Source organism: Mesoplodon mirus, assembly GCF_964341445.2.
Source record: "Mesoplodon mirus genome assembly, chromosome: 12".
NCBI lineage: Eukaryota > Metazoa > Chordata > Mammalia > Artiodactyla > Ziphiidae > Mesoplodon > Mesoplodon mirus.
The window spans coordinates 4937729-4961514 of NC_138988.1; the positions used below are offsets into that span (position 1 = coordinate 4937729).

Here is a 23786-nt window from a genome sequence, read left to right on the forward strand (position 1 = left end):
CTCCGCGGCATGTGGGCTCTTCCCGGACCGGGGCACGAACCCGTGTCCCCTGCATGGGCAGGCGGACTCTCAACCACTGCGCCACCAGGGAAGCCCTGTACATCTTCTTTAGAGAAATGTCTGTTGAAATCCTTTGGCCATTTTAAAATTGGGATGTCATCTTATTGTTGAGTTGTAGGCGTGCCCATTCCAGGGGAAGATTCTGAGGCTCCCAGAATGGGTGAGACTTGCAGTGATCTCACAGTCAGTGGTGGGTAGAGCTGGGAACTGAGTCCAGGTCTGTCTGATATTCAAGAGCCAGAAAGCTCTTTCTCTTTCACTGGGTGCCTCCTTTCTGGTTTTTGCTATTGTCAATTGTGTGTGTGTGTGAGAGAGAGAGAGAGAGAGACAGAGAGAGAGAGAGGGAATGTGAGAGACCAAGAGAAAAAGATGAGACAGAGACAGAGGGAAACTGGCATGAGAGGCTGAGAAAGAGGAGCCTGACCTGGCACTGGCTGTTCAACAAGACACCCACCTTGGAGAGTCAGAGCCAGGGAAAATTCTTTGCAGAGGTTTTGGTTTCTTCCCTCCTCAAACATTTTGGGGGCCTCAAAAAAGTTTATTGAGGAGCATACTCCCTCCTGGTTTTTCTTCGTCTCTAAATCCGAAACAAATCTGATTAGGCCCCCAAACCTAAACAGGGAATAGCATCCCCTAGTGTCTAGCTGGGTCTAAGAATCTGGAGCAGTGTTCGTCACACTTTTTGGTGTCACTCTCTGCTCAAGAAAATGTTTAGGCACCCACAACGTTTTATATATATTTATATATATATATATATATATGGATTTAGAAATTATATACAAGTACTGTGACCATTAACTAATGTCTCAAGGCCCAGTATATATTCGGAGTGAATTTCATCACTAACGGTAGTGGATAGAAGTCCACCTTTCAAGGAGTTTTCTTACTATGATTTCAGTCAGCAATAATGTGTATGTGAGATGCCATTCTTTATTGTTTTCAACGTTAGGGTAGCTGTGGTAGGACTTGAACTAGGAGCAGTGGTGGGTTTGTCCTACACTTTTCCTGTCGCTGGCTTGTACTTTCTTGATTAGCGTTATCTCCATCCACGGTTTCTTGGCGGGGACTTTTAGAAGCCACTTGTCCACACTACAGGGATTGATTCAGTTAAAGCTGTGTTGTTTGATCCTCACCTCCACCTAACCCGCCACCAGGACACTACAGTATACAGCAGTAGGCTGAATGTAAAGGAACAGGAGACATGGGCATAGCAAACCTGTCTGCATTGTGGGCTGCCTTTGGCCTCTGGGGACCCCACTTAATGGACATGGCATTGGGTGTCTGACATATGGCCAAGGGTGCACATCAGGGTTGAGCTATATACTCTTAACTATTTTTAGCTAAAACTTAAGTAGAAATAATGAACTAATATTTTCCTCCTGTGCTTTGGAGATTATTATTTGAGAGACTAATAGGTTCTGAACTAAGGACATCTAAGCCCACCTCTGCCACACCTTCGCTTGCCACCTCTCATGGCAGGGTGCTCATGACCACTCAAAGCAGCTCTCATTTTTAGAAAATTCCTTTACATATTGAGCTGGCATCTGCCCTGGTGACTCCCCAAGGTCCCAACCCCTCCCTCTGGGCTCACAGCCCCACCTGGTCGTCCTGTCCTGGAGGAGCCCTGCAGAGACCTGGGGACAATGACCAAGTCTGTTCCTGTAGTGCTCATCCCTAGGCTGAGCACCCTGCTCCTCCGGCCACTTCTCTTGGATGTGGTCTCCGTACCACTCACATCCCCTGGATTATCTTGGTTTGTCCAGATTCTGTTCTGTTCAAGACCTAGGATTGAGCCTAGGATAGGAGCTGGTGAGGTATAGGTCACCTTCCTCACTGTACACTCTGTGCTTCTGTTAATATGACCTAAGGCTGTGTTAGCTCTGCTTTGTTGCTCTATCCTCCTTCTTCACAGACTGGATTTTGTCCCTTTTACCTTCTTCTTTTGGTGCCATCCCCACTTCTCAGGCCCTAGCTGCATCCTTGGATGTGCTGTGGCCATAGGGTTCACCCAGATTCGTGCCAGGTCCGTCCAGCTTGTGGGCAGCTGGCTGAGCAGTTTGGGTGGTTATCCCACCATTAAATTGCCTGGATAGACTTGAGACAAATGGCTGAGGAGGTGGGAACGGTGGCGTCTTCATTCTTTTCCTCTGTGAGTTCCCCTTGTGCTTGGACTTCAGCCTCAGATCCGAGTTCATATCATTTGCTACGGGGCCTGTGGGGAAGCCCCTTTCCCTCTCTGGGCCTCAGCTTTGATCTCCTGGCTGTAACTCTGTGGAATTCAAGCTTGGGGAAAGAGAGAGAGGGCCAAGCCTGGGGAGTGGGGTGAGGTGGGAGGTGAGGCTGAGGCAGGAGGTGTAGCGGGCTGAAGAAGAAGAGGGATGGGAGCAAGCGGAGGATCTTATAAAGGGAAGGGGGAGATGCTTAGACACTGCTGGCGTAACATTATTTCTCTAAGCTCTTAAATCCAGCACTTTATGGCTTCTTTTTGTGAAGCACTTTCTCTAAGCCAGGGGCTAGAATGTAGTAGCAAGAAAAACGTGATTCCTAATCCCAGGGAGCCCAGAATCTAAGTCCATTTTATCTGAATCCTCACAGCGATGCTGCAAGATAGTGCCACAATCCCTATTTTACAGACAGGGAAACTGAGGCTCAGAGTGTAAAGTTATTTGCCCAAAGTCACCGAGCTGGGAAGTAAAGTGATGAGGCACGATTTGGAGTGGGCTCTGTCAGACCCCACTGCTGGAGTGACTTAATCAAGATACCGCTCAGTACAGAGTGTTGGCTAACCGCATGTCATTTTACTATGTACTGTCCTGTCCACAGCCCCAGGTGAGCTCCAAAGCCCTTGGTGAGTGACACTATTCTTTGTCTCATAGATGAGAAAAAGGACCTAGAGGAGGGAAGCGACGTGCCCAGGGCTTGGTGGCAGGGCCCGGCCAAGCCCTCGGTCTCACAGCAGCTAACTCTGTTTCCTCCCAGCCCCTGCCCTGAGGGTGCCCAGAAGACTTCCCACCCATACCTTGGGATCTGGAACTCTGAAAAGACGGTTTCTGTTCCATGCCTCTGGCTTCCCAGGGTCTGTTTCTGATTCATTCCCCTCCCCAACTGTCCTGCTTGACGGGTGGAGGAACTCTGGACCCGGGAATCTGGCAGTGTCCAGAGGGGGCAGTGAGAGTGCCCAGGCCTGGATTCTAGGACAAAAAGACAGGCCCCAGGCACAGCAGGGATTGAAGCAGATGGCATTTCCCAAAGCTGTACCAGAAGACATTGAGCCACATTCTGGGGAAAAGGACTATGCTCTTATGTAGTTTGGGGAAGGATTGGATTAACTAGAGTGAAAGAGCTTTCTATCCTGCAGGCCTTCTCAGAGCCTTTAATGTACAACTTGCACTTCGTGCAGCTCCAAGGGGGGGACCTATGGAAAGCAGTGTTGCCCAAACTTCTTTGAACATAAAATCCACTCTTTTCTTGGAGCATTTCAAAGGCCCCACAAGATACTCTATGTATCTTACTGTTAGGACATGCTCTTCTGGGCCCTCCCATGGGTCACATCAACCCTGAGCGCCTTTGCTGATTGAGTGGATGAGCCCTGACTGCTTTAACAGGACCAGAGCTTTAGTATCCTAGAACGTCAGAACTGGAAGAACCTTGCAGGGTGCAGCCCAGCTTCTTCATGTGTGGGAACTGAAGCCCAGGGCAGTCCAGCAACATGTTTGGAGGAGGGAGGCCAGAGGCAGACAAGCCTGTTGGGAAACTGTTGTAACACTCAGGGGAGAGTTTCTGGCGGCCTCAGTGGACCACACTGTGCCTAGCATGTGGTGCCTTTGTTAACAGTACAGATTTCCCTGAGCCACACCCTAACCCTAACCTTGCTCTGAACACCAGACCCTCTGAGTGAGAGAGTCCTGGGCATCTGCCCTGTCAACAGTGCTCCCAAGGACATCTGACCATTATCCAAATTTGAGAGACATTGAGCATGGGAAAGGAAGGGAAAACTCTCATTTATTAAGTTGCCAGTATTCTAGGCTTGTTGTGGGCACGATATCCTTTTATCCCGCAACACTCTGGAGGATAGATATGAACACACCATTTTATAGAAGCTGAGTGGAGCCTGGCAGCAAAGGAACAGGGACAGGAACACAGTTATGACCAAGTCCCAAACCCTCAGTCCCCTTGTAGCATCTCTTGGGAGGGAGGCAGTGGGAGTAGAGAGCCCAGCTCCTCTTGAAGGGAAGGTGGGACAGGCTTGGGCTTTGGCTGGCTGTGGAGGGAGGAGCCGTGTCATCCTTCCTGCGTTTGGAGCTTGGGGGCCCAGAAGGGTGGTGGAGTCAGAGGAGTTAGGAAGGAAGACGGTCAGCATCTGAGGGCTCCGGGCTGAGGCACGCACTGCGGTGGAGAGACTGTGATAAGCAGAGCGATCGCCCCCAAAGGTGCCTGTGTCCTGATCTCTGGAAACTGCGACTCTGGTAGGTTATGCAGCAGAGGGGAATGAAGATTGCACATGGAATTAAAGTTGCTCATCTGCTGGCCGTCACATACGGGGATGATCCTGGGTGATCTGGGTGGGGCCAGTGTCATCACAAGGGTCCTTAAATGTGGAAGAGGGTGGCAGAAGAGGTCAGAACAGTGTAGTGTGAGGACTTGACCTGACATTGCTGGCTTTGAAAATGGAAGAAGGGGCCACAAGCCAAGGGATGTGGGTGGCCTCTAGAAGCTGGACAATGCAAGGAAATGAAGAAGGAGGGGGAGGGAAGGGAAGGAGAAAAAGCAGCAGCAAGGAAATGGATTTCCCCTAGAGCAGGAAGGAAGGCAGCCCTGCTGACACCTTGATCTTAGCCCAGTGAACCAGTGTTGGACTTCTAACCTACAGAACTGTGAGATGCTATACAGGTGTTGCTTTAAGCCACTAAGTTTGTGGGAATTTGTTACAGAAGAAAGAGAAAACCAGTGAGGAGCTGAACCAGCTCCAAGATGGTCTCTGTCCTCAGCAAGTGTACAGGCCTCTAGGGCAAGATCTTCAGGACAACCGGCTTGGGCAGTTACAGTGCTGGGGAAACCTGGGAGCTCCCCAGCCCAGCCTGGAGTTGAAACAAAACACCTCGAATGGGGTGGAGGGCCTCAGGGGCCCTGCCCGTCCCACCCTGGGGGCTGGAGTGAAATCTGTGGACCCTGGCCTGCCCAACGAGCCCCGCTTCGCTCTGCCTACACTTTCAGAGCCCCTCCCCCCGCATTCGTCTCATCTCAAATACTTTGGTTGCAAGTAACAGAAACCACCACAGGCTACCATAACAGGACTTTCTTGGGAGGATATGGAGGTCTCACAGAGCAGAGGGAACTTCTGAGGAGCCAGACGGCAGAGAAGACGGTGCCCAGGAGCAGAAACAAGAGGGCCCTGTCTCAGGGGAGACCAGCGCCCACAGATTGAGGGCTTTGTGTCACTCACGTCACAAGTCCGATTCCCGGGAGGGAGACGCTGATGGTCTAGCCTGGGTGGAGGGCAGTCACCCCTCCGGAGTTCCCATATGGTTGTCCTGGAGCAGTGTCTGCCTGACCAGGATGTGCTTGGAATTAGGGCGCATGCTTGTTTGGGGTGGCTTGGGAAGCTGGAGATTATCCAGGGCTCTGACTTTCGCCTTTGCTGCAATCACCAGAAGGGGCCTCGACGCCAGGTGGGCAACATCGGTAAGTGTCCACCCCTCTGCCGGCTCTGTCCCCCTCTTCGCTGCTGTTTCTGTTCCCAGGGCCTCCCATCCCACTTCCTGCCCTGGGCATGTTTAACTGAGCTGGTCCAGCATTGGTGGCCCTCAGGGGTGAAGTTTCAGTCCACCCGTGGGGAAAGTTGGCTGTTAGCCAAGCATTTAAGGCCCTGGATGATTCCCCAGCCTCACGGGGTTCCTAGCCCTTCACCAGCCCACTGCCACCCACCCCCTCCACTAAACCTTCACCCCACTTTGGCCACATGTTAAAATCCAACTCAATCTTAGTAAGCCCCCTCCTCCAAGGTGGGACACCCGAGAAAGATAGGCAGCCCCTGAATCAGGAGACAGGGTTCTGGAGCCAGCCTTGCCCCTGAAGCGCTGTGCGATCCTGTGCAAGTTCCTCTCCACTGCTCAGTTTCCCCTTCCGTAAACTAGGACACCGATCGCCACCCTGCTTCCTGCCTGGTTAGCGTGAGGATCCATTGAGCTGAGCAGGGAAAGCTCTGTGAGGCTGTGATGGCCTGGTGTCCCCTACTATCCCTCCCACCTCGGACCCAGGCCCTTGTAATAGCAGGAGCTTAGGAAATCTGGGCTGAACTGAAGTGGAAATCCAGTTTAGCAAAGTCTGTGGGTGCAGCGGCCCTGGCACCACCGGTGACTCAGCAGGGCTGGGCTTTTTGGAGAAAAGCGCTAAGCATTGCATTTCCTTGTAGGAACAGCCTCAGATGGTGGGGGGGGTGGGGGGGGCACCTGAAACAGGGAGGCCTACGGGCCTCTAACCAGGGCCAGGGAACGGGGGTTCTCTGTTAGGGCAGGGGATGGATTCGAGTCCATCTGTAAGCTGGGAGACCTTGGACAAGTCACTTGTCTCTGTGAACCTCAGTTTCTTTCTGTGTAAAATAAGATTCGCAAGGGTGAAATAAGATCGCGGGGATTGCGCCACATGCTCTTTCCTCTCTCTGCTTTCTTCTGTCTTCACTTCTCCTGTCTGAATTCCGTGCTCCATATTGGCTCAAAGGAGGTCACATGCTGTGAACCTGAACTTTCAGAAGCCTCTCACGGCAGTCCCTCTGCCTGATGTCCCACCACTAGTGCGCTGTCCTTTTGTCTTAAGCAGTGCCCTACACACTGATCTTAGAGTTTTAAATTTTTACAATTCTGTTTATCCTTTCTTACAGCAGAAATATGGGTGGAGGAGGAGGAGGCAAGGACATTAAAAGGAGAAACAGGGCTACCTCAGGTCCTGCCTCCGTGATAGTTCTGTTTCCCCTCCTGATGGATCAGTGTGCTGAAAAACTGCCCAAGGAGGTTCCCTGGGCTCTGGGGACACTTGCTCAGGGCTCCAGAACTAAATAGAAGCCAAGTCAGCATCATTTGCATAACACTGGATGACTGTAGTGGCTTCTTTCCTGGTGCTAATGACAGAGGCCTGGGAAGAGGTGCCAGCATCAACAAGGACTGAGCAACTACCCTTGCTCAACCACTTACTAGCTCTCTGGCCCTGGGCAAGTTTCCTTGCCTCTCTGTGCCTCAATGTTCTTACCTGTAAAATGGGCACAACCACAGTGAGCCCTGATAGAGTTGTGGTGAGGCATATGTGAGGCGCATGTGTCATGTGCTCAGATCCTTGCCTGGTAGATAGGAAGCACTTATTTGTTATTGTCTTCATCATCATCAGTATCATCATTTTTGCTTTCTGCCAGGCCCTGTGCAGGGCACAGGTGACACAGAGATGAAGCAGCCATGGTCCCTACCCAGGCTGGTTAGTGATCTAGTGGAGGAGACTCACCCTGGGTGTGTCAGACCCTCTGCCGGGCCCTGATTGGAGAGCTGAAGGTGAACAAGGAACAGTGGCCCCAGCGGTTGTGCAACAAGGCTCCTCCCTCAAGAAGGAAGAGTCTGAAACAAGGCACAGCTGATGAAGGCTCAGGAGAGCAATGTGCCCTCTGGGCCTCCCCCAGATCCCATCCTTCTTTAGAGTTGCTTCGTGCCAACTGTCTCCCATGTGGGCCAACGCCCCTCGCCTCTGTGTCTTTGCACATGGCTCCTCTGGCCCTTCCAAACTCACCTGCAGCGTTCCCTCCTTCAGGAACTTTCCCTGACTGACCCTGGTCTGATTTGGCCCCTTGGCTCCCATGGGACTACCCTCTGGGTCTACCATGAAATTCCTGAGGACAGGGCTACAAATTGTTCACCACGGTATCCCCAGTGCTAGCACACAGTAGGTGCTCAATTAACGTATGAAGGTATGGGAGGGAAGGTGTATCAGTCAGAATTGTGTTCAGCCACAAATGCCGAGAATCCTGACTATAGAGGTTTAAACAAAGTGGAGTTTATTTTTCTTAAATAACAAGAAAGCAGGCAGCTGCTGTCAAGGGCTCATCAGCTCAGTGACCCTGCATTTGCTTTGGCTTTTCCTCATGGTCACAAGATGGCCACTGTAGCTCCTGCCGTCACATTCATGTTCAAGAAAGAAAGGAGAGGCAAGACACAGCACCAGCACTGTTGGCCTCTTTGGTCAGGAGAAGCAAAACTCCTTCCCAGAACCCCATCAGGTTTCTCACTTCTTTTTGGCCAAAACTGGATCACATGGCCACTCCTAGCTGGGAAAACAAGTATCTACTTGATATGGAAGAGCAAAATTCAGTTTTGCTCGCAAGAAAGAAGTCCAGGGGTGACGGAGTGGGGAGAAGGAATAAGGGAGTGGGGGTAAGGAGGGTGGGTACTGGTTAGACAACCAGCAGAGGGCTTCATGAAAGAGGTGGTATTTGCGCAGTGCCTGGAAAGTCAGGTACAATTTTGGTAACCAGGAAGAATGGCATGGGTGGAAGTCTGGAGGCTTGAAAATGCTGAGTGTCACCAGTGACTGCCATGTGACCGAGACAGCTAGAGCAGGAAAGAGGTAGGACGAGCTTGGTGAACTGTCGGCGTATTTGCTGTCAGCCAGCAGCTCTCTTGACCCCGTATGGCTCTAAGTCTCTTCCTCCGCTCCACCTGAAATTCCACCATGAGAGATGATCTCAGCCAGTGAGACATACTGAACAAAGAGCCCTTTTCAAAATATAAATATGCCCTGAAGGCTTGTGGTCATCAGTCATTCATACCTGGATATCGATTCATTTTATTGGCTAGTGACCTCCTAATGCTTAACTGAATTCTGCCCTGAGAAATAGGAATTTTTTTTCTAGAAAGGGGTAATGGAGCCTGGGCCCTAGGAGATGGGAGATGGGTGGGGCTGGGTCTGGACCCCGAATGTCTGTGGGTCATAGGAGGTCTGTAGAAGAGGGAACTCACACTCACCAAGCCCTCCTATGGGCAGGCACTGGCCATCTTTCTTCTCTAAGGTGCTGCCATCGCCAGTTCACAATTGAGGTAACTAGAGCTTGGAGAAGGGGCCTGTCCTGCCAAGGTCATCTCATGCACAGGTGACGGAAGTGGGGTTGGACCCTGGTCAGTCTCACCCCAAAGCATATGCTGTCTTGTTGCCGTGCCCCATCATAATAATGATCATCATCTTAGCTGGCATTTGTTCAACCCTTGCTCTATACCAGGCATTGTTCTGAGTGCTTTATGGATCTTAAGTCATGCCATTTTCACAACAATACTATGAGGTAAACATTATCATTGTCCCCATTTTACAGATGGGAAACCTGAGGCACACAAGAGGTTAAGTGACTGGCTCAGAATCCCACAGCTAGAAGTGTCAGATCGGATTCACAGCCAGGCAATCCAGCTCTGAGGCACAGGGAAGGATGCTGCCTTGTCAAGGTCTTGTAGTGGATTAAGAGTAGATTCTCTACTAAAAACAAACAAACCCCCCGCAAACTCATAGATACAGAGAAGAGGTTGGTGGTTGCCAGAGATGGGGGGTTGGGGGTGGGCGAAATTGGTGAAGGGGGTCAAAAGGTACAAACTTCTAGTTACACAATAAAAAAGTCCTGGGCATGTAATATACAGCATGGTGACTATAGTTCATAATGCTGTACTGCATATTTCAAAGTTGCTAAGAGAACAGACCTTAAAAGTTGTCATCACAAGAAAAAAAATTTTGTAACTATGTATGGTGAGAGATGCTAACTAGACTACTGTGGTGATCATTTTGCAACATATACAAATATTGAATCATCATGTTGTACCCTTGAAACTAATATAATGTTATATGAGCATTATACCTCAATAAAAATGTTTAATTAAATTAAAATGTAAAAAAAAGAGTAGATTCTGTAGTCCAGTGGTTCCCAAGTAGGGGTGATTTTTGCCTCCAGGAGACGTTTGGAAATGTCTGGTGACATTTTTGATTGTCACAACAACTGGGGGGGTGTTACCTGCATCCAGTGGGGAGGCCGCTAAACACCTTACAACGCATACAGCGGCAAAGGATCATTGGTCCCAAACGTGGGGAGCGTTGAGGTTGGGAACCGAGGTCTAAACTTGTTAGGAGTCAATCTACCTCCTCTTGGAATTAAGGCCTTAGTCTCAGAGCTGGGAGGAGAAGAAATGGCGGGGGGTGCTTCAGAACGAAGCCTGCACAGCGTGGCTGAGATGCTGTAACAGAGACCGAATCCCTGGGATTACATAAGAGATAAGCTCATTTCCTGTGCACATAGCTGACCAGAGACAAGTACAGGTGCGCAGACGGCTTTGTGCGTGAGGCCTTTCAGGGCCCAGGTTCCTTTGCCTTGTTTCTCAGGGATTCCCTGGGGTGTTGGCTCAGTTTGCGTGATTGAAGTTATTCTCCACCCCATGTCTGCATTCCAGCATACAAAAAGCAGGAAAGAGGAAGTAGAAGGCACAGAAGTTTATAAGCCCAGAGCTGGGAATCGGTTGTTAAACACAACCATTATTAAATTAAATTCTATAAATGTATAAATAACTAATTTATGTTTAAAAAAAGGTTAATAAGTACTCAACATATATCACTTCCTAATTTATTTTACTACATTCTGCCCATTACCTAGGCTCTTGAGGTTTTCACATCTGTTTTATCTGTATTGTGGAATCACTGCGTAATGCTGTGTTCCACTGCCCACGCCTTCCCAGCTTTGCAGTCCATGACATCACAGTGGTATCAGTCACAGAGATCAGTAAACTCTACAAATCAGAGCTTGAAGGTTTGCTTTGTTGATTGTCTAAATTTAAGAAAGTGATCAAACAACTGTTCATAATGGAGATTAAACCTCAAACCTGTAGGCATTACATTACACCTGTTACCATTATGCTGTGAATAACACAAAAAGTTGAGAAAATATTCTTCCAGAATTTGTAAAGTATGATTCGATTCAGCAAAGAAGTTGCTTATATCGCTGACAAACTATGACGACAAAGGCATTTGTTGTTTCCCTTTCACCTTACTTGTTAACATGAAAGAAGGTATCAGCCAACATTCACGTCGGCAGTGCTCTTGTTCATCCGTGATGTGAGCAGCTTCTCTTCTGAATTTGGTAGTAATTGAGCATTTATTTGTAGTTTGATTTTGTGACACTATTGTTGGTGATAGATTTGTAAAAACAGATAGTAGATTTTGCAAGAAATTTCAAATCACACTGAAGCTAGAGGTGTATGAAATTCACAATAAAGAGGACTGTATTTTTATTTTTTGTAACTCTGTGCTATACGTTCTTTTTAAAATTTTATTTATTATTATTCTTTATTGAAGTACAGTTGATTTACAATGTTTCAGGTGTACAGCAAAGTGATTCAGTTATACATATACATATATAAGTATTCTTTTTCAGATTCTTTTCTATTACAGGTTATTACAAGATATCGAATATAGTTCCCTGTGCTAATCATTAGGTCCTTGTCGTTTATCTATTTTATGTAGAGTGGTGTGTATCTGTTAATCCCAAATTCCTAATTTATCCCCCCATACATTCTTTACATCAGTAAAATTTACAGCAGACATATCTGTGTGTGTGTATACTTTTTCCCCCAGAACCCTAGAACATCTATCAGCTCACCACCACGCAGATCCCCTTCATTCACGGTCTGTTGGCAGGAATGTGAGTCACATGGTCCCAAGGCCACGTCTAGCTTCAAGGGATGCTGGGAAATACAGTCTCTAGCTGGGGGCCATGTCCCCAGCTAAAATCAAGGCAGCCCAACCGTGGCAGCCTCGTGTATTTTCCCCAGAGGAGAGCACCAGCTCACTGAGGTTAGCCGTTTAGATTTTCCAAGGCCACACTTAAGGCCTTCTCATGGCCTCATCTGAAGGCTGGCTTTGAGTTACCACTAGCTCCCACTCAGAATTTCAGGAAAGCACAGAGTATGGTGTCCTGAAGGGACAGCTTCCCAAACCTCATTCTGCACCTTCAAGTGCCTGCTTCCTGCCCTTGCTTTACCGATTGCATCTATGATCCTGACAGCCATACCAGCAGGGCTTGACTTTGAGCAGTTTTGTGCTTAAGACCAATGTTTGGGGTACCTTAAACAGAATGTGGGCTCTGGAGTCCCAATTCATGCAAATCTCTTCATCTCTTTGAGCCTCAGTTTCCTCCTCTATAAAATGGGGATGATAAAGTTTACCTTGCTTGGGCTTCCCTGGTGGCACAGTGGTTGGGAGTCCGCTGCCGATGCAGGGGACTTGGGTTCGTGCCCCGGTCCGGGAAGATCCCACATGCGGCGGAGCGGCTGGGCCCGTGAGCCATGGCCGCTGAGCCTGCGCATCCGGAGCCTGTGCTCCGCAACGGGAGAGGCCACAGCAGTGAGAGGCCCGCGTACCGCAAAAAAAAAAAAAAAAATTTACTTTGCAGGGTTATTGTAAGAGTCAAATGAAACAATCTTTGGGGAAGTTTTGTTGTCTAGAAACTACAATTCAGGTGTGAAGTAATTAATTCCAATTCCTAACAGACTGGTTTGTGATCAGGCTCAGATGGAATTACAGACACATAAGCCCTGTGTACAACTGTTAAGTACTGTACTGGTATAAGGTGGCATATTACATTTTTAAGTAATGAAAAATTATTGGTTATTTTATTATAACAAAAGAAATACTGACATAGAAAACAAACTTACAGTTACCAAAGGGGAAATGGGGGGAGAGATAAATTAGGAGTATGGGATTAACAGATGCACACCACCATATATAAAATAGATAAATAACAAGGATTTACTGTATAGCACAGAGAACTATACTCAATATCTTGTAATAAACTATAATGGAAAAACAAAAAACAAGGAAAAAAAAAGCAAAACTGCTAAAAATTTAGAAAATGCAAAGTAAAAATAAGAAACTAAAAGTACCCATAATACTACCACTCAAAGATAACTACTATTTATATTTTGTTATAGCTCCAACAATAATTAACTCGTGGTCGTGTTTGTTATATTTGGACCCCCACCTACACCCTCCAACTCCCTTATTCAAATAATCAGATTATTTTGAAGCATGTCCCAGACATCATATAATTTCATCATAAACATTGCAGTATTTATCTCTAAATTTAAGAATACTTTAAATAAATATAACCTCAATATAAATATCACACCTAAAAAAATAAATTCTCTAATGGAGGATGTTGATAACAGGGGAGGCTATGCACATTTAGGAGCATGGGATATATGGGCAACCTTTGTACCTTCCACTCAATTTTGCTGTGAACCTAGAACTGCTGTAAAAACTAAAGTCTCTTTTTAAAAAAATAAGCTCTTAATAGTATCAAAAGGTGATCATTATTCAAGTTTCCCTAACTGTGTATTTCTTTTTTCATAAATTGTTCTTGTACCTTTGAATATTGGATATTTATATTTTTCTTATTTATTTGCCAAGCTCTTTATATATTAAAGATATTAACTAAGGTAATATTAATTACTATTGTTATTCCTCCAGGGGAGGCCATGGAGACTTCAGGATCACTTCAAGACCACAGTCGAGTCCACGGAGAATCAGAAGATCTAGACTGTATGTTTGCTCTCTCTGACCCTCTGGGCAAAGCCACATGGGAGGTGAAGTCCAGCAGTAGGTGGAACCGAAGACCCTGCTCAGCTCATGTGGCACAATGAATGGCCCAAGTTACGGTTGAAACCTCTAGAGAAGTAGTGACTTTACACACACGCACATATGTGTGCTTGGTCCAGCCTGTCCCCCAGTACTCTCTAGCTGTGTGGACCCTCAGTTGCTCCCCAAATCTCAGAGGCTCTGGGGGCTTGGACTGGCACTAGGGAGAGTCCTCAGAAGGTGGGAAGGGTCCTGCATGGCCCCAGAATGGGGAATGGGAAGGTTTAGGGCTTGATCGGATCCCACCTGCCCTGTAATTTACAGAGAATTTTAAATTGGCAACTGCTCTACACAGTGTAGTGGTCTCTTGGGAGGGATGGAGGGCTTAGAAGCCCCTCTCTGGGCTCCACATTCAGAGAAAAGTCTGCCTTTGGCCTTCCTAGAGCCTCTGGGGCCTCTGAGAGCCCTGGTCTCCTGCACCTCCCATTGGCCCTAGGGGTTTGGGAAGAGTGTCCCAGTGAATCCAGCCACTCATGGCTCCCCGCATCCAAGTAGACCCCTGGGGAGGCCTGGGTGGTCTCTGGGGTGGGAAGGGTAGGAAACACTCATCCTTGCCTATGTGTGCCTCCCAGATGGAGAGACGGATTTCCACAAGGAAGACCAGGAGGCTGAGCTCTATTCTCAAGAACAAGATGAGAGAGGCAAGTCTTCGTCCTCTTCATCCTCCTCCTCAGGTAAAGCAATGATTTCATTAAATAAATCTATATTAAAATGTTAAAGACAAGCATTTACATGGAAAAACCAATCTCCTGGACTTCTCTGGTGGCACAGTGGTTAAGAATCCGCCTGCCAATGCAGGGGACACGGGTTCGAGCCCTGGTCTGGGAAGATCCCACATGCCACGGAGCATCTAAGCCCACAAGCTACAACTACTGAAGCCCGCGCCTAGAGATCATGCTCTGCAACAAGAGAAGCCACCGCAATGAGAAGCCTGCACACCGCAACGAAGAGTAGACCCCGCTCGCCGCAGCTAGAGAAAGCCCGTGCACAGCAACAAAAAGCCAACGCAGCCAAAAAAATAAATTAAAAAAAAAGAAAAAAATTAAGAAAAAAAGAAAAACCAGTCTCCTGAACTTCCCACCTCGGTACTACAGCTCTGTTTTTTCACGTTCCCTTCCAGAGCCCGCCTCTCTGTACATGTAACTTGTACACAGTTATAACTACCATATAGGGACTTCCCTGGTGGTCCAGTGGTTTAGAATCCATGCTTCCACTGCAGGGGGCACGTGTTCAAGGCCTGGTCAGGGAACTAAGATCCCATATGCCACGTAGTGTGGCCAAAAAAAAAAACCAAAAAATTACCGTATAGACAATTTTATCCTTGGTTTACAATTTTTTTTGCTATCTTATCCTAAGCATTTTGCCATGTTATTCCATAATATCTTAGTGGCTATTTTTCATGCTTCCCAAGTAGCCCCTCAAGTGACTGCAATTCATGTAAAGGAATGTTTAAGTTTCGTAGGAGCACTTTGGAATCAGGGACAGTGCATGTGTCCATTCAAGCAGCCTGCAGGTTCATACCCTTTCTTTGCCACTAACTAGCTAAGCGTCCTTGGGTAAATTGCTTAACCCTGTATGCCCTGGGGTCCTCATGCATAAGATGGGGATGATAACAAAAGTTATTATCTCATAGGATACCTGTGAGGATTACATTCTACATGTGCAAAGGCTTAGCACCTATCAGATAGTAATAGCTCTAAAAATAACTGCTATTGTTAAGATTTTCCCCCTTCCCCGCCCCAGTTTGTCATGCTCATGAGCATCCTTGCACAAAAGCCTTTACTTCTTGAATTTTTCATACAAATCAAGTCCTACATACCTACTCCCACAAGCACTTTAATGGGTTTAGAGGGATGAACATCTCTAATTGGACTTTGATTACAAATTGCCACATTATTCTCTGACAAGAAGCGGGATGTCTCTCTACTTTTATTCTTTGAACTCAAAAGGTAAGGCTGAATTTATAGCAGCAGCAACATCACAGCTAGCATTTACTGAGCACTTACTATGTGCCAGGTAGCGTTCCAAGCACTTTGTGTGGAATAACTCAGTTAATTCTCATAGCAATCCATGAGGAAGGCGTTGTTATTCCCATTTTACAGGTGAGGAAACCGAGGCCAGTGAGGTTTAGTACTAGAAGAGCTTCCAGAGGCAGGAGGGCTACAACAGGGTATTCTGTCCCTTTGTTTGTCCTCCCTTAGTGGGAAGGGACGTTCTGTCTTCTGATTCTGATTGACCCTCAGGGGTTGCTGCTCCCCCACAAATGTTCTCCCCCAAGTGTGGCCATAAGTTCCTTCTGGTCTCCAGAGTACATACACATGGGACTGGGTGTAGTTAACAAAACTGAACACTAAGAGAAAGCAGCAGGAAAATAAACATGGAGTCCTAGAAGCATCGAGACAGACTGACATTCAGGATCCTGGTCTCTGGTCCTACCCTGGTTGGCCTGCTGCTGGAATTCAGACCCTGCCCATTCTTCAGGCTCAGACGGTGACCATTAGTCCTCGGGCCCCAAGCCTGAGTGCCTCCCAGCAGCGCCCCACCTTCCTCCATGTGAGGGCCCTAACTCAGAGTCTGGCATGCAGCACCACCCTCCCTACATAGCTTTTTGTTCTTAATGTATCCTGTTTGGGTTTTTTAAAATATTTATTTATTTATTTATTTATTTGGTTACGCTGGATCTTCGTTGCGGCTCGCGGGCTCCTTAGTTGCGGCTTGCCGGCTCCTTAGTTGTGGCATGTGAACTCTTAGTCACGGCATGCACGTGGGATCCAGTTCCCTGACCAGGGATCGAACCCAGGCACCCCTCATTGGGAGCACGGAGTCCCAACCACTGCGCCACTAGGGAAGTCCCTATCCTGTTATTTTTAAATTAAAACGTTTTTTTATTACAAAAGATTACACATGGGCACATTGTAGAAAATATGGAACATACAAAGAAGTAAAAAGAAGGAAAAAAATCATCCTTTGCTCTGTTAGATAACCACTAAACACATATTAGTGTATCTCCTTACATTTATTCAATAAATATTTATTGAGCATCAACTTTGTGCCAGGCTCAGTGATGGATACTGGGGACACCAGAAACAAATGTGATTCTTTCTGCCAGAGTTAATTTTTTAAACAATTGAATTAGCACACAGAAAAATTATCCTCATTCTTGACAGCATACAATTCTACAATACCTTTTATTAAAAATTATATATTATGCATAGGGAACTATATTCAATATCCTATAATAAACCATAATGGAAAAGAAAAAAATCAATCCTTGAACAAGATTTAAAAATTATATCTTATGAATATATCATGGAGAAAGCTAAAATATTCATGTGAATGTTAATAGAGATTGTCCCTGTTGGATAGAATTTGGAGTAATTTTTGCTTTCTTATTTTCTGTATTGTTTGATATTTTGCAAAATATGATGAAAAAGCCTTTTGGGGACATTGATAGATATTTGTAAAATACAGAAAAGAAGAAAGTAGAAGCCACTCAAAATCCCATCTCTTGAGATAAATACCACTGTTGTTATCTTGATGTACTTCCTGATACCTCTTTTTCTGTGCCTAGTTGAGATCACATACGCACTGATTTTTTTTTTTCACACTGATTTTTAAGCACAGTTAACTTGGTTTCCTATAATTAAAAAAATTTATCCATGATAGACCAGGAGGTCCCCAGGCCCACTGAGGGACATCAGGACTGCTGGGGCCCTCTTGGTCATCCTGAGGAAAAGGGAGTCCTCTGGACCTGAAGCCAGAAACTCCTAGGCCTGAATCCACAGAGTGCTGACCAATCCAAGAGTGCAAACAACACGGTCATTCTTCAAGGCTTAATCAAACTCCTGCTCCAGGCGGGGCGGCCTTAGGACAGTGATACCCAGGCCTCGTCCTTCAGGAGCTCAAGGTGGTTGGAGGGATGAGCACCACCAGGGACCCTCATGCCCACTGTGTCAAGCACAGACAGTTGATGCTATAGAAACCCCAGAGGAGGGTGGGCAAGATGCGTGTGAGCTGGGGCAGCTGGAAAAGCGCTTTTACAGGAGGTGTGACATCAGCTTAAGCTTCAGGATAAGGGAGCAAGTGGGAAGGGCATTCCAGGTGGGAGACGGAGCACCAGCAAACCCAGAGTCAGCGTGACGTTGGTGGCATCACAGAGTTGATGCAGCCCCCATACTGGGCAGGAGGGAAAGCACCTCAGTAACACGATACTTTATAGGACCTTGTCTTATCTTAGTGAAAGCCGTATTGAACATAGTAAGTGATTTGTCTGAGGTCACACAGAAAGTTCATGGCAGTTCCTGTCCCCTATCCCTCAAAGCAGAATTCTTCCCCCAGACCACACTCCTCACACAAACTAAATTTTGAGAACCGACACCAGAATGAGGTATTCCAGGCTCGATCCAGGCTGAGGTTCTCCCACAGCTTGTGTTTGTTCCGTGCAAAGAGCAGCAATGAGGACTAGCACCCCTGAGTAACTGGAAAACATTGGCAGAGACGGGGGCTGGTCTCCCCTGCAGGGGCAGCTGCAGTAGGCAGTAGGCCTCACCATTTCTCCTTTGCCCACTTGGCTGATGGTTGAATTTCTCAGTGGGCCTGAGCGTGCCCGTGTGAAGATTTTTTTTTTAAATAAATAAATACATTTATTTATTTATTTATTTTTGGCTGCGTTGGGTCTTTGTTGCTGCACTCGGGCTTTCTCTAGTTGCGGCGAGTGAGGGCTACTCTTCATTGCAGTGCACGGGCTCTAGGTGTGAGGGCTTCCGTAGTGGCACACGGGCTCAGTAGTTGTGGCTCACGGGCTCTAGAGCACAGACTCAGTAGTTGTGGCGCATGGGCTTAGTTGCTCTGCAGCATGTGAGATCTTCCCAGAGCAGGGCTTGAACCCGTGTCCCCTGCATTGGCAGGCAGATTCTTAACCACTGCGCCACCAGGGAAGTCCCCCCTGTGAAGATTTGTTCCTTGCAGCGTTATTTATAGTAGGGCAACAATAGAAACAATAGAAACAACCTAACGTCCAACAACAGCAACATAGAGCAACAGTGACGCTACACCCTGTCCTGGTCAGAGCTCTGGTCTTCATACATCTCTAAAGTGAAAAAGAGAAATTCAAATCACAGAATTTGTTTGATCTCATATACACTTTGTAAAAATTCACACATACATGATTGTAAACAAGACTGGAAGGAAGAATATCAAAATGTTAATAGTAGTTATCTCTGGATGGTTAAATTATGGGTGATTTTCATTTTCTTGTTTTTTTGAATTGACTTATACTATAGATATTTTACAATAATCTTGTTTTATTTTTATAACCAGAAGAATATAATTTTGTTTTTTAAAAAAAATTTTTAATAAATGTTAGCCTAAATTGATTGTGGGAAGAAAAGAACTTGGGGGAAAGAGCCTGGATTAATGCCTAGTACAGATCCTGGCACACACAAGGTGTTTAATAAATGCTCTCATGACTCTGGAGCTGAGCTCTGGGTTCTGTTTCTGGAGATAAAAATGATTAGAAATTCAGGCCTTGGTGACAGACCTGGGTTTGAACCCTGGAATTTCTGCTTCCTGACTGTGTGACTTTCAGCGAATAACTTAACTTTTGTGAGCCTCAGTTACCTTATCTGTAAAATGGGGAGGGAGAGGTATTAATACCTTCTTCACAGCATTTCCAAGAGGATAAATGAAATATTAACTATAAATTACTTAGTTCAGTGTTGGTACATAGTAAGTGCTCAATAAATGGCGACTCTTATTACTGACTTTGAACGAGGCCCAGGTCCTCTCAGGCCCCCAATTCTTCTTTAGTCAGCTGAACAAAGTCACCTTGGGGCGTGTGAGGAGCGTCAGAGCAGCAGGAAAGCTCTTGTACAGCTGTCTTGCCGCTTGAAGAGCGCCCACCTCACCCCCAGCGCAAGGACTGTGTTACTTTTTAAGGCTTCCGATGCCAGGAGAGGGAAGCCACTCTGGGGTGCTGTAACTGGGGGGAGCTGACTAACAGGCTTTGTCTACACCCAGGTGCTGAGCATGGGGAGCCTGAAGTTTTGAAGGATGAGCTTCAACTCTGTGAAGGTGATTGTCCAGTGGCTTTGGGGGAAACAGAATTAAACAAAGGACACGAAGCCTTAGAGCTTTGTTGGGAGGAAACAAGGTGATGAGGGTGTTTCATGAGCTGAAAGTCCTGGGCAGACATAGGAGATATGGCAAGGTGAGTGGTTATAACATGGGCAGATGGAGGTGGGGGCAGGCATTTTCTGCCACAGTCAGACTGTCTTGGAATCTCTTCTGATCTATAACCCTGACTTGCAGGTTGACTGTGACCAGTCACTCAACCTTTCTGGGCCTCAGCTTTCCAACCAGCAAGATGGAACTTAATCAGTACCCTCTCTCTTGGAATACTGGGTTGTTTAAGAATGCAAGGGAAAATTAAGGACCTGATTTCTACAAAACTCAAATTACGGAGTAATTGTCTCTAAGCATCATGATTTTTTCAGCAAGCAGATATAAATATTATGGCACTTAGCTTGGTAGCACTTTGATGAGATGGAGGAATTTGTAGGAATGAACCAGTTTGCCAAAAAGCCTCATAAATGAACACTGCCAGATAAGAAAACCTGTTTAACTTTGTTTAATCCAACATTTACATAATCTGCTTAGTCTTCTAATGCCAGATAATAACCCAAGAAATACAATGGGAAACACATATACATTCAAAGAAATGGAAATGAAATATCTTAATATTCTGCATCAAGGTATTACCAGTGGCTGCCACTGGGTGGTAGCATTGTGAGTAATCGTCATACTATTTTCTTTCATCTGAATTTTCTGATTTTCTTTTTTTTTTTTAAACAAAAACAGGTACTATCTAATTTTAAAAAATGTTGTTAATTAAGTAGTGTAAGAAAGTTTCCACTGAGTGTAAAATGAGAGAGAAACTGTTACATATACATACATTTTAAATGTTTTTTTCTCATCAAAAAGTAAGTCATGTTTATGTAGAAAAAGTAGATATCGTCATGTATTTGTGAATTAATTCCCCCAAGTAATGAATTCCCCGCCCCGCCTCCCCCCTCCCGAGACACCAGAGGTACTTGGTAATTACACTGCCAGGGTCTCATTTCATGCCGTTCTTGGTTTGCCTTCTGTACCCTTGGTGCTGGCCTCTGGTCACTTGCAGACACTGGTTCCCGTTTGCACATTAGCCTAAAGACAGTTCAGCATACTGAGTGTTTATTGCCATGAGCTGAGTGCCCCCTTCAGGTGTTTGTGTCCTGGGGCTGATCTGGAGGGCGGAAGTATACAGAGTGGGGACTCCTGCCTGCCCTTGAGGGGAAGAAGGTGACAGGTTAGGAGAGAAGTCACTGGGAATAGAGTAGGCGCCAAGAACCAGAGGGTGGGGACTTCCCTGGTGGTTCAGTGGGAAACACTCCGTGTTCCCAATGCAGGGGGCCCAGGTTCCATCCCTGGTTGGGGAACTAGATCCCCCATGCATGCCACAACTAAAGTTCCTGCATGCCGCAACTAAGACCCAGCGCAGCCTAAGTAAATAAATATTAAAAAAAAAAAAAAAAGAACCAGAGTGTGAATGAGGTGGGAGGGCCACCCAGGCCAGATTAAAGGGAAGGCTGCACCTCAGGGCAGGTACAGTGCTCGATTCACCCTAGACAGCCCAGACAGGAGCTCCACACTGGGGTCAGGGGCCGAGGCCCCCATGGTACAACCCAGCTTGACTTCCACAAGCTCAGGGCCTGGTGGGGCTGGAGCCACGTGACTAAGTGTCCTCACCTGCATCTGGATAGGAATGAACAGGCACAGATTGCAAACTGGTGGCCTGTGTGTACAGATGTATATTATCTGGCTCACAGAGTATCTTTATTATTATTATTGTTCTTAATATATTTCATCACGTCTACAACTAACAGTTTTTCACATCTGGAGATCTGTGAAATCAGGGTGCCTCTTAAAATCACTGGCAACTTGCAGTTATAATTGGCAGTAGTTTTCCTTCCATAAAATGATGTCATTCTCACAAACCATGATATCTTTGATTCGATGGAATATGAAGTGCCAGCTTTTTTTATAGTCAAGAAGTTTATATAGAAACCTGGATTTCTGGCTTCTCATGGGAAATTAGAAGACCTGTAACATGGGGCAGGCATTGCTGCGGCAGCTTTCGGGGACTGCGGGGTGGTGCCTGCCCCTTTAGATGAAAGAGGAACTCTCCAGTTTGCTCCAGTGCCCCCTGCAGATCAATGGAAAGTCTCTGGGTGAGAGAGCTCCACTTCCCTGCAGTGTAACTTCTCCCCACCCAGAGGATATGAATATGCAGTCACTGATTTCCCTTCTGTGCAGGTGCCCCCGGGGACATGGTGCCGTTTGAGGAATCAGGTGAGTGTCTGTTAGGGGAGAGGGGTCGTTGGTACTGGTGTTGAACGAGGTCTGGGCACCGTCTTTCCCCCAAAAGAGGCAGGTGCTGTCAGGTGCACGGCTGTGAGAGATGGGACTCCAAGTCTGCTTGGGGCCTGGGACTCTGACCTGGACTCAGCAAGCAGGCGGGGCTGGCTGTGGCATGAGACAGGGGGCCAGTGGAGGTTAGAAAGGGGGTCCAGGCAAGAACAAAGGGATTATTAATAACCATCTATAGATAGAAAGATCCCCTGGAGGCTGGAGAATTCAACAGGGGCGTTTTCAGAGGTCACCTGTGGCACTCGTTAAGGACCCAAGCTGGCCTGGGCACTAATGTTGAGTTTCTAATTTACAGGACTCCGAAGGAGAGGCTCTAACCCAGAGAGTGGTAAATATGCAAGCTCCGAGAGGAGAGCGGGAGGCGGCCTGGATTCCAGGGGGTGGGGGCCTGGATTCCAGCGGGGGGGGACGGGACCACAGGCAGCCTGGTGGGGAGGGAGATCAGTCCCAGCAGCAAGGCCGTCACCAGCCAGAGTGTCACCGTGATCCAGGAAAGGGCCCTCCGGGCTCAGGGGACATGGAACAGAACAGACACAGGCCTGTGGAGGAGGAGGGCATCAGTGGGGGTCCAAAGACAGCCACCCTACCTTCAAGCTTTGCCCTGACCAGTCCTGCAGTGAGTGCCCTCTGACCCAGGAAATAGAACCTGGGAGAGCCATTCTCAGTGAGGCAGGGGAGTGAGAATCCCACAAGCTATCCCGTGTCAGAGTTAAACCCTCGTCTCTCTCTTGTTCCCAAGGAGAAGTGGAGGCCTCTCAGTTAAGAAGACTAAATATAAAGAAGGATGGTAAGGAAATTGGGGTTCCAGGGCTGCTTCTTTTGTCTGGTCCAGATTTCTCTGGGTAGAAAGTCAGCTGGTGGCCTGGAACGACAGTAATCATGGCCCACCTCTGCTGCGGGCCCTGCAGTTTGCAAAATCCTCAGCTTAGAATCACCTTGAGAAGGTGGTACCATGATTCCTGTTTTTCAGATATAGAAACTGAGGCTCAAGGACGGGGAGTGGTCTTACAGCTAGTGAGTGACACAACTTGGGCTTGGATCCTGGTCCTGTGCTGTTTCTGCTGTACGCCAAGTCACTAGCATGATAAATGCCCTCCAGGCCTTATGGCCATAATGGGGAGCTGGGAACAGGCTGGGCCGAGGAAGCTGTGAGGTTAGATTAGACTGGACTCTAGGGAAGGAGTGATGAGAAACAGAGGGACTGCCTCGACTCCAGGCCTGGAATTGTGGGGGCTTCGGGGAGGAGGGTAAGGGTGGGAAGGGAGACCATGTTTTTCGGAGGGGGGTTTTTGGGTTTTTTTTTTTTGGCCGCATTGCGAGGCATGTGGAATCTTCTTAGTTCGCCGACCAGGGACTGAACTCGGGCCCCAGCAGTGAAAGCCTGGAATCCTAACCACTATGCCACCAGGGGACTCCCGAGACCATAGTTTTTGTTTTGTTTTGTTTTTCATATATAAATTTATGTATTTATTTTTGGCTGCGTTGGGTATTCGCGTGCAGGCCTTCTCTAGTTGTGGCGAGCGGGGGCTCCTCTTCGTTGCGGTGCGTGGGCTTCTCACTGCAGT

The 23786-nt window shown here is 47.2% G+C and overlaps 1 protein-coding gene across 2 annotated transcripts in view; it reads left to right on the forward strand.

Annotated features, from left to right (window-relative positions):
* The window catches only part of TMEM40 (transmembrane protein 40), a 31361-nt gene that overhangs the window by 2577 nt on the left and 4998 nt on the right, over positions 1 to 23786 (forward strand). The window contains exons 2-7 of one of the 2 annotated variants that reach the window (XM_082639417.1): positions 13588 to 13716; positions 14328 to 14429; positions 19774 to 19827; positions 22108 to 22143; positions 22517 to 22549; positions 22961 to 23008. In XM_082639417.1, coding sequence (XP_082495543.1) covers positions 13596 to 13716; positions 14328 to 14429; positions 19774 to 19827; positions 22108 to 22143; positions 22517 to 22549; positions 22961 to 23008 — 394 coding nt within the window. In that variant the 5' untranslated portion in view covers positions 13588 to 13595. The remainder of the gene's footprint in view (positions 1 to 13587; positions 13717 to 14327; positions 14430 to 19773; positions 19828 to 22107; positions 22144 to 22516; positions 22550 to 22960; positions 23009 to 23786) is intronic. The other variant, XM_082639418.1, reaches the window with a different exon arrangement.